Below are 20626 nucleotides of genomic sequence, written 5' to 3' on the forward strand. Positions count from 1 at the left end.
AGCCAGGCTACAGCACCGGCAACAACACACTCTTGTTGTTGTTATACTCAGCTCGCGGCGGTTTGATGATGTCATCAAGCGTCGCCATGCTGCAGTCGTCAACTCCTGTGTTGTGTGTGGGAGAGGGGAGGGGCTGCTGACTGGGAGACGCAACTGCTCTGTCGGCATAGCTCGGTTGGTAGAGTGGCCGTGGCAGCAACTTGAGGGTTGCAGGTTCGATTCCCGCTTCCGCCATCCTAGTCACTGCCGTTTTGTCCCTGGGCAAGGCACTTTACACACCTGCTCCCAGTGCCACCCACACTGGTTTTAATGTAACTTCGATCTTGGGTTTCACTATGTAAAGCACTTTGAGTCACTAGAGAAAAGCGCTATATAAATATAATTCACTTCACTTCACTACTTACCGTTCCGTACAGCAGCGTTTTTAAAAATGTTACTTTTTAAGACCAATACCGATAATTTCCGATATTACATTTTAAAGCATTTTATACATCTCTAACGGACATATACAGGGTTTCCCGCAGAGCTTTGTTGCTAAGGGGGCCACCTTAGCAACAAAGAACTAAATTAAGGTCTTAACAAGATCTCCAGCCACATGTGCGCATTTAAAAAACTATATCTGTCCCCAAGCAAACACATACACTGAGTGTCATACACATGCCAAAATACTGGGGGCGCTGTAGCTTCGGACTTAAGACCATTTTAGCCAATCAGAAACATCGAAAAAGTAATTTCCAGAGGTGCCATACAGCAAAAATAGCGGGTCACAGCAAGAAAGATTTATATATGTGGACTGATAGAGAAGTAAAGCTACTTTTAAGCATTGTTTTGGAGTTTAACGTTAACAAAACTGGGAAACTTGCCAGTCCAAGTATGGTGACATTGTTACCCTATTTTGGAACGGTACGGACTTGGAGGGACATCTGAGAAATGTTTTCATCGGAAAGAGGAAATTGACTATCAACACTAAACTGAAAGTGATTCGATGGACTGATGCAAAGTGGAAAAGTGTTCTGTGGTCTGACGAGTCCACATTTCAAATTGTTTTGGGAAACTGTGGACGCCGTGTCTTGCGGAACAAAGAGGAAAAGAACCATCGGGATCGTTCTAGGCGCAAAGTTGAAAAGCCAGCATCTGTCATGGTATGGGGGTGTATTAGTGCCCAAGGCACGGGTAACTTACACATCTGTGAAGGCACTGTTAATGCTGAAAGGTACATACAGGTTTTGGAGTAACATATGATGCCATCCAAGCAACGTTATCATAGACGCCCCTGCTTATTTCAGCAAGACAATGCCAAACCACGTGTTACAACAGCGTGGCTTCGTAAAAAAAGACTGCGGGTACTTTCCTGGCCCGCTTGCAGTCCAGACCTGTCTCCCATCGAAAATGTGTGGCGCAATATGAAGCGTAAAATACGACAGCGGAGACCCCGGACTGTTGAACGACTGAAGCTCTACATAAAACAAGAATGGGAAATAATTCCACTTTCAAAGCTTCAACAATTAGATTCCTCAATTCCCAAATGTTTATTCAGTGTTGTTAATAGAAAAGGTGATGTAACACAGTGGTGAACATGCCCTTTCCCAATTACTTTGGCACGTGTTGCAGCCATGATATTGTAAGTTAATTATTTGCAAAAAAAAAAAAAAGTTTATGAGTTTGAACATCAAATATCTTGTCTTTGTAGTGCATTCAACTGAATGTGGGTTGAAAAGGATTTGCTAATCATTGTATTCCGTTTATATTCACATCTAACACAGTTTCCCAACTCATATGGAAACGGGGTTTGTATTTAAATCAGGTATTTGTGTGTACTGGGCAGCTGTCACCATGGAAACACTCATTTACAATGACATGCTCTTATTTAGTGCTGAAGGCGCGCTCATCGGAAAGACTGAAACCAATTGCAAGTTTGCGCTACAGAGTCCAGATGCAAGAAAATGCACATTGGAATAAGTAGTTTTCACTGAGCAGTTATATTAATATGTCTTTTGTGTGAAAAAACAAGCGTCATTATAAAAATGCCAGCAGACACCAAAAAGCATAAATTTAATTACTTTTAATCAGACTACTAAGTCATCCAGCAGATATATCTTGTTGCTGAACGACAATATTTCAATTTTTTTTTTCAGTCCAGTAATGTTGACAAACATACGTAGGATGGAGCTGCACAGGCGTGTGTGTAACTGTGTCACTTTGCGCATACTTCTCACACGTGCTAAATAATTGCAGTTGAGTTTAAGTCTTGATAGATCAAACCAAACAATTAAATTTTAGGTTTCTCCTCCCAATATTGTGGGTGTTTTGATGAACAGCATATATTCTGCATACTCATGAAGTAGACACTCAAAATTATTATATTCTGCTCACTAAAGAGACACAAACCTCTGCTTACAAGATTAGTAGATCAACTTTTTGTGCTATCAAGTTTGCACATGTTTTAGTACACGCAAACCTAGAGTAGATCAGGCCCTGTGTGCGTGCGAGTGTGTGTGTTGTGTACCTGTACAAATAAATGAAGAAGCAGAGCAGGTGGTAGCCCAGTTTGATCATGGCTTCCTTCATGTGGGACTTGAGTTGACCTCGGTTGTGAATCTCAGTGGGGTCAAACACTCCCATGTTGCCCATCGGTACCTTTGCGTACCTGCCAGGAACAAGCAAGAGCACAAAGTCTGCAACAAGAATTAAACGAGGACATTTGTATAGACAAACTATTATTAGAGAAAATGCGGAATTAATAGTGTGGGGTGTTTAGTAAAATTGCTAAAATAATACATGTTTGGGGACCAAACTGTACACCATTTATTGATTAACCCTTTTCTCGTATTCCGGCAAATATCTAAGCTGGGGCACTTGTACTCAAGTACTGCTGTACTACTCGTCTTAAAGGCCTACTGAAACCCACTACTACCGACCACGCAGTCTGATAGTTTATATATCAATGATGAAATATTAACATTGCAACACATGCCAATACGGCCGGTTTAGTTTACTAAATTACAATTTTAAATTTCCTGCGGAGTTTCCTGTTGAAAACGTCGCGGAATGATGACGCATGTTTGTGACGTTATTGGTTGGAGGGGACATATTAGCCCAGCACCACTTGTGGCTAAAAGTCGTCTCTTTTCATCGCGCAATTACACAGTATTTTGGACATCTGTGTTGCTGAATCTTTTGCAATTTGTTCAATTAATGATGGAGAAGTCAAAGCAGAAATATGGAGGTGGGAAGCTTTAGGCTTTAGCCACACAAACACACGGTGTTTCCTTGTTTAAAATTCCCGAAGGTGGAGCTCTACTATGGATCAGAGCAGTCAAGCGAACATGGTTCCGGATCACTTGTCAACCCGCAGGTTTCGGTGAGAAAATTGTGGTAAAAAGTCGCATTTTACCGGAGATCAGCGGAGCTTCTGTCCTGCTGCAGCTTTGTGACTTCTCTCAGAGACTGGCGTCAACACACCTGTGGACACACCCCTCCGACTATCAGGTACTATTTAACTCACTAAAACATTAGCAACACAATAGAAAGATAAGGGATTTCTCAGAATTATCCTAGTAAATATGTCTAAAAACATCTGAATCGCTCCCAATGCAATCGCCTTTTTTTTTATTTAATTTTTTTTCTAGTCCTTCGCTCTAAATTTCCTCATCCACGAATCTTTCATCCTCGCTCAAATTAATGGGGAAATTGTCGCTTTCTCGGTCCGAATAGCTCTTGCTGCTGGAGGCTCACATTATATAGTAAACAATCTGAGGATGTGAGGTGATGTCATCGTCTGCTACTTCCGGTAAAGGCAAGGCTTTTTTATTAGCGAGCAAAAGTTGCGAACTTTATCGTCGATGTTCTCTACTAAATCCTTTCAGCAAAAATATGGCAATATCGTGAAATAATCAAGTATGACACATAGAATGGACCTGCTATCCCCGTTTAAATAAGAAAATCTCATTTAGTAGGCCTTTAACGAGTAGACCCTCTACCCCACCCCATTTATAAACATTCACATGAAACTGTGTCTTGCTTCGGACATCTTTTTTAAACAAAAAAAAAAAAGAAAAAGAAGCAACGAAAGAGTTAATTTGTACTACTAAACATATTTGTTGTACGGTTCAATTGCTTGGCGTCCATGAAAATTACATACATAAGTGCTGATTATGCGAACTAGGTGACAATATCCTCCCCACAGCCTACTGCCATAAATAGATTGCAGTCTAGTGGGAAACACTATATGGCAGGTGCATTGAGTTCATGTGTGTATCCAAAGGAATAATAAACTACTTTGTAAATATAATGTTAAAATTTGTCCATCATTCAAAATCCGTATGTTAGAAAGGAACACATATACATCCATTTTTTTTAAATACATTTTAAGTCATACAATACAGTAAGAAGTGGCTAACTACGCAGCTAATAGGAATGCACTATGAAACCCTCTAAAAAAAACATCCAAAAAGCGCCAACAATATTCCATTTACATGTCGTGAACTGAATATTATCAGGTATTACAATATTGTTACTAAAAGCACTAACGCCGACAGACTATTTTTAGCGGCGCTGTGTTCACAGAGAGCTAACTAGCTTATGCTGCAATATTGAAATATTGAGCTGCTGCATCGCCTGATTAGGTGAACGTTAATTATAGATTATAGATTATAAATCATGCCTCTAACCTGGCTAGTAGAAGGTTGTGGACATAAACCCACAAGTTGGTCAACTTTGACATCCAACTTAGACCCGGAGATGGCCAGACAGAAAAAAAAACGTATTATCGAACAATTCGCATCCTGGGTCAGGATGATGGTGAATTGTTCATGTAAAGGGGAAAATATAAACATACCATCAGTTTGTATCCTGGTGAGAGCAGAGCTTTACAGTAAGTGAGTTGTATTATGTTTGTATATCTTATTTAGCACTTAGCAATACTGCTGCATGATGCTTAGTGTTTTACTAAAGCTGCATCTGTTAAGCACACAGCTTCTAAAACTTGTAGATCATCCTCCCTATATTCAGGATCAAAAATAAAAGTTCCTGGATCATCATTTGTCCCAAAGTAGTCTTTGTTGACTCTCATCAAGTCTGCTATAGTTAGTAGTCTTGTTGTTGTTGAAGGGAAAAGTGAATGTTCCGTCTGTGAATGAATGCTTAAAATGATCAAAATATGTAAATATTACATGTTATCCATCCATCCATTTTCTACCGCTTGTCCCTTTTCGGGTCGCTGGAGCCTATCTCAGCTGCATTCGGGCGGAAGGCGGCGTACACCCTGGACAAGTCGCCACCTCATCGCAGTATTACATGTTATCATGAATGTTATTACATTACACATATACTTACAGCGTGTATGTAAAACCTTAATGGAGGTTTTTGGATGTTTTTTAGAGCACTTTATATGCAGAATGGAGCAACTACTGTTGGCTCCTTCGTTAGCTGACTCTTGCTAACGTTTAAAGATGGCACCGCTGTAGTGGCTGCTGGTTGCAGGGGCTATGTTTTCTTGTCTATCGTCCTTTTGTTTTGGTGTGTTTCTTGCCATTTGGTCTTGGCCCTTTCAGGACTGCGCGGCAGGGGGTGGCAGTTTTGTGACTTCTGCGCTGCTTATGTGAACCCCTGGATCCAATTGGGTGGAGCGTTTTGGCCATGGCCGTGCTTTCACCAGAGACCAGCTGCTGGCTCTTTGCTACACCATAGTCCATGTGGAGAGACCGGAAGAGATGCGGAGCTACCATTGAGTGTCAGGATGGATGAGCTTCACGAAGGTGAAAAACACTTTGGTCTTCCCAGATAGATTTTTGATAATTCGTGCGGGCTGGACATTAGTCGAGAGCTAGTGGGCAGCCTAGGACGGAGTCAGCTCTCTTGGGTTGCTCAGTTAAAAAAAAAGTTAAAGTACCAATGATTGTAACACACACACACACAATTGGTGTGGTGAAATTTACCTCTGCATTTGATTTGACCCATCCCTTTGTTCACCCCCGGGAGGTGAGGGGAGCAGTGAGCAGCAGTGGTGGCCGTAACCGGGAATCATTTTGGTGATTTTACCCCCATTTCCAACCCTTGATGCTGAGTGCCAAGCAGGGAGGTAATGGGTCCCATTTTTATAGTCTTTGGTATGACCCGGCCGGGGTTTGAACTCATGACCTACTGATCTCAGGGTGGACACTCTTGGACCTCTTCCTGTCTCTGGGCGTGGAACACTGCAGTGTATATGGGTTTTGAAATTGTATTTTTGTTTTGTTGTTTGTCTGTTTGGTGCAATCATATGGGCACACTAGAGCTGTGGATCTTTGGGCACCAGGCTATTCGATTTGATTTTTGTGGGTTACAATTCAATTCAGAATCGATTCTTGATTCAAAATTATTTAGAAAATATTTGAGAAGCATTGATTTACATCTACAATATGATTTGCCCGAGTGGCTAAACAGGACATATTGTAAAAAATAAATCTTTTTTTTTCTTTCTTCGAATAGGAATCGGAATTAATCTGAAAATCTATTTTTTTTTACACATCTAGTGCACACTTTGTATAATTTATTGCTCATATTTTGGTTTTTAATTGTGGTTTACTTTTGTAGATGTATGTAGAAACAGCGCAGCTGGAGTGGCAGCTCATTGCATCAGAATTAGATTTTTTCGAAAACTGATATTTTTCCAGCAGACTGGTTAGATTACAATTAAAATGTGATCTTTATCAGACTCCAGTATAAACGCGCGCAGGCACCAATGTGGCCTCGACATCACTTGCATGTACAGTTCAATAAAGTGCAAACAAAAGAAGTTGACCAGATTCCATAACTGAACAAGAAAGTCACTCCTACTACAAAATGAAACTTTAAAAATGAGTGTTTTTTTATGTAAAAATAAGTCAAATTAATATAATGTATGAATGGATGTATACAGTGCAGTATATTTGGGAGGGTTTTACTCTTTTATGACTGTTAAATACAGCTGTAGCTTCATTTTTCAACTTAATGACGTAAGCAACTTCCGCAGTGTAACGAAATACGGGATAAAATAGACGTCGATTCTGATCCTTCAACAATTGCTTTTTTTCGGAATCAAAATAGATCTTCATATATTAAATATAGCCTACTATTTGCACACAATTGACCGGTGATGCACCGAAAATTTGCCCGGCAAAAAAATTACTTTGCTTACCGAAACCGGATGTTGTGATCACATATCTATTTCTGATGGCGGGCTGCCTCTTTCTCCGCGCACACAAATGACGTAGCTCGTCCAAACATGACGCAACCGTTGTCTTCAGGATGCATTTCCGTCCAGACTGAGGTCACATTTAAAAAGATACGACTGCATTAGCATTCGGACTACCTCCGGATGTGGCCTGAATCTGATGTAAAATGATCAGATTTGAAGCACTTTGGAGCGTTTAGACTGGCAAAAAATATCCAATCTGAATTGAGGGCAAAAAAATCTGATTTGGTGTGCAGTGTAAACAGGGTTAATGATAACCTGTGCAGACGGCAGTAAATAAACAGTAGACTTTTGAAAGTTGTCCCAAATGTGAAATATTTATGTGGCCCTTATGGGTAAAACCCAACAATAACATGTTTATGCATGCTGTTGGGATATATTATGTTGGGATATAATAAAAATAATGAAATCTTAAGTGATTAAGAAATGTTTAGTACATATATGCTTAGAATTATGGCTGGGCGATATGGCCTTTTTTTAATATCTCGATATTTTGAGGCCATATTGCAATACACGATATATATTTTGATATTCTGCCTTAGTCTTGAATTAACACTTGATACATATAACCACAGCAGTATGATGATTCTATGTGTCTACATTAAAACATTATTTTTCATACCGCATTAATATATGCTTATTTTAAACTTTCATGCAGAGAAGGAAATCACAACTAAGTCAATTGCCAAAAACTGTATTTATTAAATTTATTAGCAGGTGACTTTTCAAATGATGCTACATATTAGCAGTAATGCTTTTTTTGTAGCACCCTTGTGCCCCACACTTGACAAATTAAAGTTGTCTATTCGACATCTTCCCGCTTGAAGCCGAACCACCGCCAGACGACGGACCCCTTGCTGCTTTTCTTGGGAATTCATTTGTCCTTCATTCGCACATTCTTTCTCTCATATTACCCCTCGCATGGCTTCGCTAGCATCACAGCTAACGTTACCCAGTCTGCTACCTCTCTGCTGCTCCGCGAGGGCGTATACGTATGGGACGTATGACATGACAGTATGTGACATATGTAAGAGCGCGCTTACTGTCTGTGAAAAGGAGACACAAGGAGTGGGAAGAGCCTGTAGTGTAATGCCCGCAGCTAAAGGCAACTGCGTGAGAACGTATACTAGAATATTCCGATATAGTCATTTTCTATATCGCACAGAGACAAACCCGCGATACATCGCGTATATCGATATGTCGCCCAACCCTACTTAGAATAGGTCGTACATCTAATCATATCCTCTAAGTTCCAGTTGGAACTGGGTCCAAGTTTAAGCACACGCACATTCACTCTTATCGTCCAAATTCTTGCTACTGTTGACGTGGCTTCTTTGACGAGGTTTGAAAGACAACACCAGATATTAAGTCGGATTCTAGGAAGGAGAAGGCAGAGGAAGATTCCATGCGTGGAAGCAGACACCTCATTGCATATCCATACTAAATTGTGATATATATTGTAAGAGCGCGAGGGGAAGGACGTGTCCGGACAGACGTGTGTAAGTCGCTGTGTTGAATGTTACTTAGACAAATTATATTAGAATTGTATCCAATAGGGCAGTGGTTCTCAACCTTTTGTCAGCGATGTACCCCCTGTGAACATTTTTTTAAATTCAAGTACCCCCTAATCAGAGCAAAACATTTTTGGTTGAAAAAACAAGATAAAAAAGTAAAATAAAGCACTATGTCATCAGTTTCTGATTTATTAAATTGTATAACAGTGCAAAAAATTGCTCATTTGTAGTGGTCTTTCTTGAACTACTTGAAAAAAAAGATATAAAAATAACTAAAAACTTGTTGAAAAATAAACAAGTGATTCAATTATAAATAAAGATTTCTAAACATAGAAGTAATCATCAACTTAAAGTGCCCTCTTTGGGGATTGTAATAGAGATCCATCTGGATTCATGAAATTAATTCTAAACATTTCTTCACAAAAAAAGAAATCTTTAACATCAATATTTATGGAACATGTCCACAAAAAACCAAGCTGTCAACACTGAATATTGCATTGTTTCATTTCTTTTCCCAGTTTATGAACTTACATTCATATTTTGTTGAAGTGTTATTGGAATAAATATATTTATAAAGGATTTTTGAATTGTTGCTATTTTTAGAATATTTTTAAAAAATCTCACATACCCCTTGGCATACCTTCAAGTACCCCCAGGGGTACGCGTACCCCCATTTGAGAACCACTGCAATAGGGAATAAATAATTCTGATTTTAAGTATATACATCGTATCCTCTTTAAACATCATCTGGCTCCAGATTAAACAAAACGACAATGCAAAGCAAATACCATAGAATAGAATCCTAGGGGATGGTAAGGAAGGCAACAAGTTTACCTGTAAATGTCCCAGGCTGCAACAGGGAGGTTGAGGAGGAAGATAAACCAGTGCGTGGAAATAAACATCAACAGCGTGGAGAGACACTGGCCCACCATCTCTGGAATAACCCACTGATCACAACACATGGTACACACAGTGAAAGAAAATATATGATTTTCAAGTTAACACCCGAAACACCAAGCGTTGAATGGTGTTACTAGGAGTGAGGTAATTGCACGTACATTTAGTACCAATCCACACTTACCTTGTTGAGTTTGGAGCAGCAGGCCCTGGCATTAATGTAGTCACATTCTAAGTCAGACAAGGTGATTATCTACTCTTTATGTCAAGGTGGGACATCTGGGACAAAAACCATGTGAACACATGCATTATTTCACATACTTATCATGAGTATGTATTTCCGGTAAAAGGCCTTTGACACCGTTAACCACGCTATACTGTTGAATAAGCTCAGAGCAATTGGATTTGATAAAACCTCATCGAGCTGGATGCAATCTTACTTGGAGGGGAGGAAACAGGTGGTAGAGGTGAACGGCACCGTGTCCCCTTCCCTCTCAGTAAGCTGTGGAGTCCCCCAAGGCAGTATACTAGGACCTTTACTGTTCCTAATATACGTAAATGACATACCATCAGCATGCGACTGTGAATTGTTCCTGTTTGCGGGTGACTCGGCCCTGCTGGTATCCGGCAAGGACAAGTCACAGGTGGAACAAATCCTCAGTGCTGAACTCTTTAATATTTGCACCTGGCTCGCTGACAACAAGCTATGCATACACTAAGGTAAAACTGAATCCATCCTATTTGGGTCCCATATCAACCTTAAGAAAGTCAGTGACTTCACTATAAAAGTGGGTGACATTGTTATCACCAGGAAAGATGAGATCACCTACCTAGGTTCCATTCTAGAGGCTAATCTTTCCTGTGATAAAATGGCAACGAAGGTATTCAAAAAGGTCAACCAAAGAACAAGATTCCTCTACAGAATCTCCTCTCTGGTCAACAAAAGCACCTCTCATTCAACCCTTTTTCTATTACGCTTGCACCTCCGGGTACCCCAGCACCTCCAAAACCCTCAAATCTAGACTCCAAACATCCCAGAACAAGCTAGTCCGGTTAAACTTAAACCTCCACCCCAGATCACACCTCACTCCAACCCATTTCTCCAAAGTGGGCTGGCTCAGAGTGGAGGCCAGAGTAAAACAACTTGCACTGAGCCTAGTCTATGAAATCCGCTACACCTCCCTGATACCGAACTGAAGTACATGTCAAATGACCGCCATAACCACAACACCAGGGGGAGCTCCACCAACCACGTTAAACCCAGATTCCGATCTAACAAAGGTCTTAACTCATTCTCTTTCTATGCCACATCAATGTGAAATGCACTCCCAACAGGTGTAAAAGTAAGTGCATCACTATATTCCTTCAAAACCGCTCTAAAACAACACCTCCAGTCAACTTCAACCCTTTACCAATACCCTTCTCCATTCACATCCCATCTCCCCGGATTATAAATAACCTAATGTAAATAATCAAATGTATTTCTAATGTATTTACTTGTTCTTATGCTATCTGAACTCACTATGTTCTCTGTCGCTGTACATATCCTACTGAGACCTACACTGTTTCAATGTCCATTTCTCTGATGATGCAATTGTTGATGACTGAATTGCTGATATCAACCAAACCCTCCCACCCCCTGATTGTAAATAATGTAAATAATTCAATGTATATACTATGATGATTAACTTCTGTGATGACTGTATTATGCTGATAGTATATATTTGTACCATGAATTGATTAACGTGGACCTCGACTTAAACAAGTTGAAAAACTTATTCGGGTGTTACCATTTAGTGGTCAATTGTACGGAATACCATAATTCCTTGAATTGCCGCAGGGCATATAGTATGCGCCTGCCTTGAATTACTGCCGGGTCAAACTCGCTTCCCAAAATAATTAGCGGATGCTTAGTATTACCGCCTGGTCAAACTTGTGACGTCACGAGTGACACTTCCCCTGCTATCATTTTCAAAATGGAGGAGGCTGATTTCAATACCGGTAATTTGAAATCGCATAAAGGGAAGAAGGTAAAGAGCCATTTAGTAGGATTTAAAGGCCTACTGAAACCCACTACTACCCACCACGCAGTCTGATAGTTTATATATCAATAATGAAATATTAACATTGCAACACATGCCAATACGGCCTTTTTAGTTTACTAAATAACAATTTTAAATTTCCCGGGAGTTTCGTCTTCGAAACATTGTGTAATGATGACGTGTACGCAAGACGTCACGGGTTTTTAAGAAGTATGAGCGCTGCGCACACACACAGCTAAATGTCGTCTGCTTTAACGGCATAATTATACAGTTTTTTGGACATCTGTGTTGCTGAATCTTTTGCAATTTGTTCAATTAATATTGGAGAAGTCACAGTTGAAAGATGGAGTTGGGAAGCTTTAGCCACACAAACACACGGTGATTCCTTGTTTAAAATTCCTGGAGGTGAAACTTTCCTACGGATCAGAGCGCGGTCAAGAGAACATATATCCCGAACACATGTCAACTAGCAGGTTTCGGTGAGAAAATTGCGTTTAAAAGGTCAGTTCTTACCGGAGAAAAGCTGAGCTTGTGCCGTCCATAAAGCTGCCGTCGACTCCCCTGAGACACTGCACGTCAAGACACCCGTGGAGACACCCTTCCGACTATCAGGTACTATTTAACTCACTAAAACACTAGCAACACAATAGAAATATAAGGGATTTCCCAGAATTAACCTAGTAAATGTGTCTAAAGACATCGGGATCTGTCCCAATGCAATCGCGTTGATTTTTTTTAACTTTTTTTTTTTTTTCCCTAGTCCATCGCTATCAATATCCTCAAACACGAATCTTTCATCCTCGCTCAAATTAATGGTGAAATTGTCTTTTTCCCGGTCCAAATAGCACTTTTTGTTGGAGGCTCCCATTAAAAACAATGTGAATATGCGAGGAGCCGTCAAACATGTGACGTCATCATCTGCGACTTCCGGTAGAGGCAGGTCTTTTCTCTTAGCACCGAAAGTTGCGAACTTTATCGTGGATGTTCTCTACTAAATCCTTTCTGCAAAAATATGGCAATATCGCGAAATGATCAAGTATGACACATAGAATGGACCTGCTATCCCCGTTTGAATAAGAAAATCTCATTTCAGTAGGCCTTTAAGGTCCAAGCTTACATCACACTCAAATTTTTACTGCATACCTTTGGTAAGTGCCGGAGTGAGAAGAGGTTTTAAAATAATTAGAGTATGCTTACTTTTACCGCATGCCTTTGGTAAGCACAGGAGTGAGAAGATGTTTTAAATTGATTAGCACCCCGGCGGCAATTCAAGGAAATACTACTTGTCATGAATATGTACTTCCGGTGTCCACATTTCCCAAGTTCCGCAAGAAAGCGCAATAACAAGCTATTCAATAAATTCTTGTACATTTAACTTAAATAATTTGTCTTACCATACTCCGGGAGTTGGGCGTATCTGCTATCTACACCCTAGTTTGTGCGAGCCAACCCACCTTGGTCATAGTTTATGTCGACACATTTATATCCCCTGTATTGTAAACAAAGTGTTAGCCGCACGCTAACGGTTAGCCCGTTTCCCGCCATTAGTTGATGAACAAAACACAATTCAAAAAGACGGAAGACGTTCACAGACAACCCGCATGCACACCTACGCGTGAATATAACGCAGTAAAGGATACAAAATACACTGCAAGGAAAATCAGAGCACAACAGTCGATCAGTGACAGAATAAACACGGCAGCCTCCATCTTTGATGATGTGCATTCCACCAGCAAAATGTTACTGCCACCTACCGTGCGGGGGAGGTTTTACATTTCTCTTCTTTTAGTTTTCAGGCGGGTTGCAGCCGTAACTTGGAAGCTGCATACTGCCACCTACAGTACCGGAGAATGTAGCATGGGCTCGTCCATTACTTAATAATGATAATAGATTAATAGGCGCCAATCTACATTTCTGCCAGTGGGTGTGTGTGTGTGTGTGTGTGTGTGTGTGTGTGTGTGTGTGTGTGTGTGTGTGTGTGTGTGTGTGTGTGTGTGTGTGTGTGTGTGTGTGTGTGTGTGTGTGTGTGTGTGTGTGTGTGTGTGTGTGTGTGTGTGTAATAGAAAAAAATAGTTAAATAATAGACGTTCAGCAATACCATACCATGAATTGATTAAGGTGGACCCCGACTTAAACAAAACTTATTCGGGTGTTACCATTTTGTTAGAATAATTATGTATATATCATCATCATAACTATATGCTTAAGGGCCGTTACTATAAAGCAGGGGTAAGGAACCTGTGGCTCTTTTGATGACTGCATCTGGCTCTCGGATAAATCTGAGCTGACATTGCTTAACACGATAAGTAATGAATAATTCCACTTGTAATCATAGAGTTAAAAATAACATTCAAAATATAAAACATTCTCGTGCATTTTTATGTTCAAGAAGTTGCGTTAATGGTAAGAAGTAATTTATTTATAATTGGTTAGTGTTGGGCTTCCCCTCCTGGGGGTTCTTCAGACCACCAAGCACCAACATGAGAGCCTGTTTTAGGGTTAAAATATTGTTTTGTTTTTTTCAATTAGTCTCTCAGTTGCTTTACAGCAATTGTCTTTTTCTCTTTCGTCCTCATTCGCCCTCTGGCTCCAGCCCCAACCCTGTCTCTCCTCCTGGCTGCTGCTTATAACAGAGCGACAGGTGATTAGATAACAAGGCCCAGGTGGGCCATCTACGCACCTGTCGCTGATTTCGAGGCCGGTCCTGGCAACATCCTGCTTTGCTGCAGACCCGCAGGCCACGCCCCCTCCACAGTTAGCTTCAGAATACCAATGTTATTACAAAGAATAAGAGACCTATTATACTCTGGAAATGTTGGTCTTACTTAAAATTGCACGCGTTTAGTTGTGTTCAGTGTTAAAAAAAAATATTATATGGCTCTTAGTGAAGTGAATTATATTTATATAGCGCTTTTCTCAAGTGACTCAAAGCGCTTTACATAGTGAAACCCAATATTTAAGTTAATTTTTTTTTTTTTAAACCAGTGTGGGTGGCACTGGGAGCAGGTGGGTAAAGTGTCTTGCCCAAGGACACAACGGCAGTGACTAGGATGGCAGAAGCGGGAATCGAACCTGCAACCCTCAAGTTGCTGACACGGCCACTCTACCAACCGAGCTATGCCGCCCCGAGTAAGGCTCGTAAAACTCCAGTGGGTAGGGGGGGAGGCAACATGAAGGTGTTCCTGTTTCTTTCATGTATTAATAATCAACAGAAATATATTGTTTTGACCCAAGGACTACAAAGCTGGGAGAAGGCAGGATCTGCCCAAGTTCTAGGCGACCTCTTTTTGAAGCTCCTTTTTTGAACTGTTTTACGAACCTAGGGAAATACATTTTAAAATATTTGGCTTCTTGGCTCTCTCAGCCAAAAAGGTTCCCGACCCCTGCTATAAAGTATTGTCAATTTGTGCTAAAGTGTTTTTTCTGTATTTGTGCAGAGCTAGCAATCTGAGAGATTGCTTGCCTTTCTTTCCTATGAGTGTTCTGTCCCGATTCCGCCTGCTGACTGCCAGGGCCAAACATTCTGTTCTGGGACCAAGAACAAGCACAGACTGGGCGATAGCACCAAGTGTCAAACATATTTGCATTTTTGTATTATCGTATCTTGTGTCGAGTCCACTCCCCCCTTTCCCTCAGTCACAATGATGTAATAGGGATTTTCCTAATAAATACGGGAGGCACGCGGGCTGTTCTCTAGAACGATGTTTGGACTTGTAACTAGAGTACAGCCCAAAACACGTGTCTCCTCATGAGCTATATTTAACTCTGTGTCTGCTTGGTTCCTTGGTTCTTGTCTGATTAATAGATGTCATCAATGTTTGAACTGGACACATTTAGTGGTCAATTGTTTGGAATATGTACTGTACTGTGCAATCGACTAATAAAAGTCTCAATCTTCTATCGATCCATCCATCAATCAATCAATCAATCAATGTTTATTTATATAGCCCCAAATCACAAATGTCTCAAAGGACTGCACAAATCATTACGACTACAACATCCTCGGAAGAACCCACAAAAGGGCAAGGAAAACTCACACCCAGTGGGCAGGGAGAATTCACATCCAGTGGGACGCCAGTGACAATGCTGACTATGAGAAACCTTGGAGAGGACCTCAGATGTGGGTAACCCCCCCCCCTTTAGGGGACCGAAAGCAATGGATGTCGAGCGGGTCTAACATGATACTGTGAAAGTTCAATCCATAGTGGCTCCAACACAGCCGCGAGAGTTCAGTTCAAAGCGGATCCAAGACAGCAGCGAGAGTCCCGTCCACAGGAGACCATCTCAAGCGGAGGCGGGTCAGCAGCGTAGAGATGTCCCCAATCGATACAGGCGAGCGGTCCATCCTGGGTCCCGACGAGCGGTCCATCCTGGGTCTCGACTCTGGACAGCCAGTACTTCATCCATGGTTATCGGACCGGACCCCCTCCACAAGGGTGGGGGGGGACATAGGAGAAAGAAAAGAAGCGGCAGATCAACTGGTCTAAAAAGGAGGTCTATTTAAAGGCCAGAGTATACAGATGAGTTTTAAGGTGAGACTTAAATGCTTCTACTGATGTAGCATCTCGAACTGTTACCGGGAGGGCATTCAAGAGTACTGGAGCCCGAACGGAAAACGCTCTGTAGCCCGCAGACTTTTTTGGGCTCTAGGAATCACTAATAAGCCGGAGTCTTTTGAATGCAGATTTCTTGCCGGGACATGTGGTACAATACAACCGGCAAGATAGGATGGAGCTAGACCGTGTAGTATTTTATACGTAAGTAGTAAAACCTTAAAGTCACATCTTAAGTGCACAGGAAGCCAGTGCAGGTGAGCCAGTACAGGCGTAATATGATCAAACTTTCTTGTTCTTGTCAAAAGTCTAGCAGCCGCATTTTGTACCAACTGTAATCTTTTAATGCTAGACATGGGGAGACCCGAAAATAATACGTTACAGTAATCGAGACGAGACGTAACATGTGGCGCAGTGGAAGAGTGGCCATGCGCAACCCGAGGGTCCCTGGTTCAATTCCCACCTAGTACCAACTTCGCCACGTCCGTTGTGTCCTGAGCAAGACACTTCACCCTTGCTCCTGATGGGTGCTGGTTGGCGCCTTGCATGGCAGCTCCCTCCATCAGTGTGTGAATGGGTAAATGTGGAAGTAGTGTCAAAGCGCTTTGAGTACCTTGAAGGTAGAAAAGTGCTATATAAGTACAACCCATTTATAATTTATTTATTTATTAGCCATTTTCTATCGCTTATTCCCTTCAGGGTTGCAGGGGGCGCTGGAGCCTATTTCAACAACAATCGGGCGGAAGGTGTTATACACCCTGGACAAGTCGCCACCTCATCACAGGGCCAACACAGATAGACAGACAACATTCACACTCACATTCACACACTAGGGCCAATTTAGTGTTGCCAATCAATCTATCCACATATTCACCATAAATTAGTTGATTATTAACAGGCAAATTAGGGACATATTGGCTCTTAACTTGTCATTATTAAATACTTATTAATGCCTTATTTTGCATGGCCTTATTATACAACCAGTAAGCCATTAACTAAGAGTGTGTCATGTTTAAGGCTAGAAGTAAAACATTACCAGCAAATTTACAAAAAAAAAATTGTTTTAATCACTTCTGAGAAAACAGAGCATAGAAGAAAAGGTCATTTCAAACTGCAATATTCAAGGACAACTTTAAAACAAATGTGCACATCAGTGGTGGAGGTAAAATTGTGGAATTCTCTTTACAACGAGATAAAAAAAACTGTAAAAATATATTCCAATTGAAAAAAATATATAAAGATAGAACAATAAGATCATATGGACAGCCATAAGTGTTTACATTTTGCTTTTTATTTATTATTTTACTTATTTTTTGTCTGGTTTTGTATTTGCTCTGTATCATTCCGTAAGGTGTATATTTTTATTATTATTTTCTCTGTTTGGTTTATACTTTATGAAGTGTTGCACTTGTTGTGTTTTTCTTGTTGTTGTTTTTTTTTTATTGTTGCATTACATTTGGATATATGTGTCGGTTTAAATCAGGGGTGTCAAACTCAAATACAGAGTGGGCCAAAATTTAAAACTGAACAAAGCTGCGGGCCAAGGTTGAACAATTTAACCTTTTAATAGGGACCCAAACAAGTTTTGCAATGAATATTGAACAAGCAAGGCTTAAATAGGGCAGCACGGTGTGACAGGGGTTAGTGCATCTGCCTCACAATACGAAGGTCCTGAGTAATCCTGGGTTCAATCCCGGGCTCGGGATCTTTCTGTGTGGCGTTTGCATGTTCTCCCCATGACTGCGTGGGTTTCCCCCGGGTACTGGGGCTTCCTCCCATGGAACAGGCAGAGCTTATATAACGTAATAGTGCAAAATCAACTTTCAAAAAAAAAACGAAAAATGGTATATAAAATAAAACGTAATTTAAAAAATGAATGCCTCTTTTCTATTTGCAGCCTTCTGAGGTAAATAGCAACATTAAGTGTTTCCGCAGGCTAATAAATTCGAAAATAAAATAAAAATTAGGTGGGCGGGGTTTGGTGGTAGCGGGGAGTGTTTATTGTAGCATTCCGGAAGAGTTAGTGCTGCAAGGAGTCCTGGGTATTTGTTCTGTTGTGTTTATGTTGTGTTACGGTGCGGGTGTTCTCCCGCACTGTAACACGGTGTTTGGTGTGGGTTCACAGTGTGGCGCATATTTGTAACAATGTTAAAGTTGTTTATACGGCCACCCTCAGTGTGACCTGTATGGCTGTTGACCAAGTATGTGTGTGTGAAAACCGCATATATTATGTGACTTGGCTAGCACGCTGTTTATATGGAGGAAAAGAGGATGTGATGGCATGTTGTAGAGGACGCTCCCAATATTGTTGTCTGGGTGGAAATCGGGAGAATGGTTACCCAGGGAGATTTTCGGGAAGGGCACTAAACTTCGGGAGTCTCCCGAGAAAATCGGGAGGGTTGGCAAGTATGAGTATTAGCGGTGAATGTGGTGTTACCGGTGGGCCAGCTCTAATGTTAATTTGATATTTCCTCAAAGGCCAAATGAAATTAAACAGAGTTTGACACCCATGGTTTAAATGATATTCATGAAGTAAGATAATGTATTATGTCAAAGAGGGCAGGAAATTATAAGATTTTCTTCATCCTGCTCCTTCTCAGGCATTGTTGTGTGAATTTAAATTGTATAATTGAGGTATAATTATGTATCGTTCAAAATGCACATCAATGAAGGAGATAAATAAAAAATGAATGAATGAATGAGTCTTCCCTTAATAACCTCAGAATCATTGCTTATTAGTAACCCTAACGCTAACCCTTATATGTTCCCATAGTGTCCAAATAACTCTAAATTAAGTATTTGCTCCTTTAATAAGCAAGTAATTAAGTGTGAATATGCCTTTTTTTTTTTTTATCAAGTTAACCACACATTTCATTCTGGATTAAATCTTATTATCGTTGGCGATCACTCGAAACGAGTGTGATTGTCCTCCTGTTGGTGGGATTGCCTTAAGGAGAACGCCTGTGCTTGGAATCTTTTAAAGTGGGGAGACTGCTGCACAGACAGCCACCACATTGCCCTTGGCAAAGAGAAGGCCAGGGTCCAATGACATGGAGACCAATCAATATATCAAAAATCATAGTTAACATCCCATATGATTTGTGGCTTTATCATTTTGTAAAACGGACCAAACTCGCCACAAAATTAACTACAACAAGATTGATTTTTCAAAAATAATTCTAAAGATTGAAAGTTGCCATCAATCCCACGTGGGTGCTCGGGCCAAAGCACCCACAGGATCGGCGCTTATGAATAGATCAGGGGTCTCAGACACGCGGTCCGTTATTTTGCGGCCCCCACCTTAATATGAAAGTCTAATGTAGTGCGGCCCGCGAGTTTTATATGAATGGCGCTTGACCGCGTTGTGTTATTTGGCTCCAAAATGGCTCTTTCAACGTTCTGGGTTGCCTACCCCTGCGTTAGTGGAAAAGCGGCAAATGAGTGAAAGCGACAGAGACGTTGCCATGGAGACGAGGGTTTTCTTACGTGTCCGGCTGCAGTCACACCGCGACACCTGTCTGTCAGTAATAACAGTCCCCGATAACCTGGACCAATTCAAACCGTTATAAGTGGAGATGTCCGATAATATCGGACTGACGATATTATCGGCCAATAAATGCTTTAAAACATGGGTGTCAAACTCTGGCCCGCGGGCCAAATGTGGCCCGCCGTTTAATTTAATTTGGCCTTTGAGGCAATATCAAATTAACATTAGAACTGGCCCACCGGTAACACCACATTCACCGCTAATACTCATACTTGCCAACCCTCCCGATTTTCTCAGGAGACTCCCGAAGTTTGGTGCCCTTCCCGAAAATCTCCCTGGGCAACCATTCTCCCGATTTCCACCCGGACAACAATATTGGGAGCGTGCCTTAAAGGCACTGTCCTCTACAACATGCCGTCAAGTCCTCTTTTCCTCCATATAAACAGCGTGCTGGCCAAGTCGCATAATATATGCAGCTTTCACACACACATACTTGGTCAACCGCCATACAGGTCACAATGAGGCTGGCCGTATAAACAACTTTAACATTGTTACAAATATGCGCCACACTGTGAACCCACACCAAACAAGAATGACAAAACACATTTCGGGAGAACACTCACACCGTAACACAACACAAACACAACAGAACAAATACCCAGGTCCCCTTGCAGCACTATCTCTTCCGGAATGCTACAATATACACCCCCGCTACCACCAAACCCCACCCACCTATTTTTTTTTTTTTTTTCGAATTTATTAGCCTGCGGAAAAAGTTAATGTTGATATTTACCTCAGAAGGCTGCAAATAGAAAAGAGGCATTCCATTTTTTAATTATGTTTTATTTAATATACCACTGATGTTTTTTCGTTTGTTTTTTGAAAGTTGATTTTGCACTATTACGTTATATAAGCTCTGC

The 20626-nt window shown here is 41.0% G+C and overlaps 1 protein-coding gene across 1 annotated transcript in view; it reads right to left on the reverse strand.

The window, feature by feature from the left end:
- cnih4 (cornichon family AMPA receptor auxiliary protein 4) overlaps positions 1–13416 on the reverse strand; it is a 29447-nt gene extending 16031 nt beyond the window's left edge. Inside the window, exons 1-4 of the mRNA XM_061882298.1 lie at positions 13307–13416; positions 9809–9877; positions 9562–9674; positions 2507–2647 (exon numbers count right to left, since the gene is read on the reverse strand). Of these exons, the coding sequence (XP_061738282.1) occupies positions 2507–2647; positions 9562–9674; positions 9809–9877; positions 13307–13375 (392 nt within the window). The 5' untranslated portion in view covers positions 13376–13416. The remainder of the gene's footprint in view (positions 1–2506; positions 2648–9561; positions 9675–9808; positions 9878–13306) is intronic.
- Between the last annotated feature and the right edge of the window lie 7210 nt (positions 13417–20626).

Source organism: Nerophis ophidion, linkage group LG21 (genome assembly GCF_033978795.1).
Source record: "Nerophis ophidion isolate RoL-2023_Sa linkage group LG21, RoL_Noph_v1.0, whole genome shotgun sequence".
Lineage (NCBI taxonomy): Eukaryota > Metazoa > Chordata > Actinopteri > Syngnathiformes > Syngnathidae > Nerophis > Nerophis ophidion.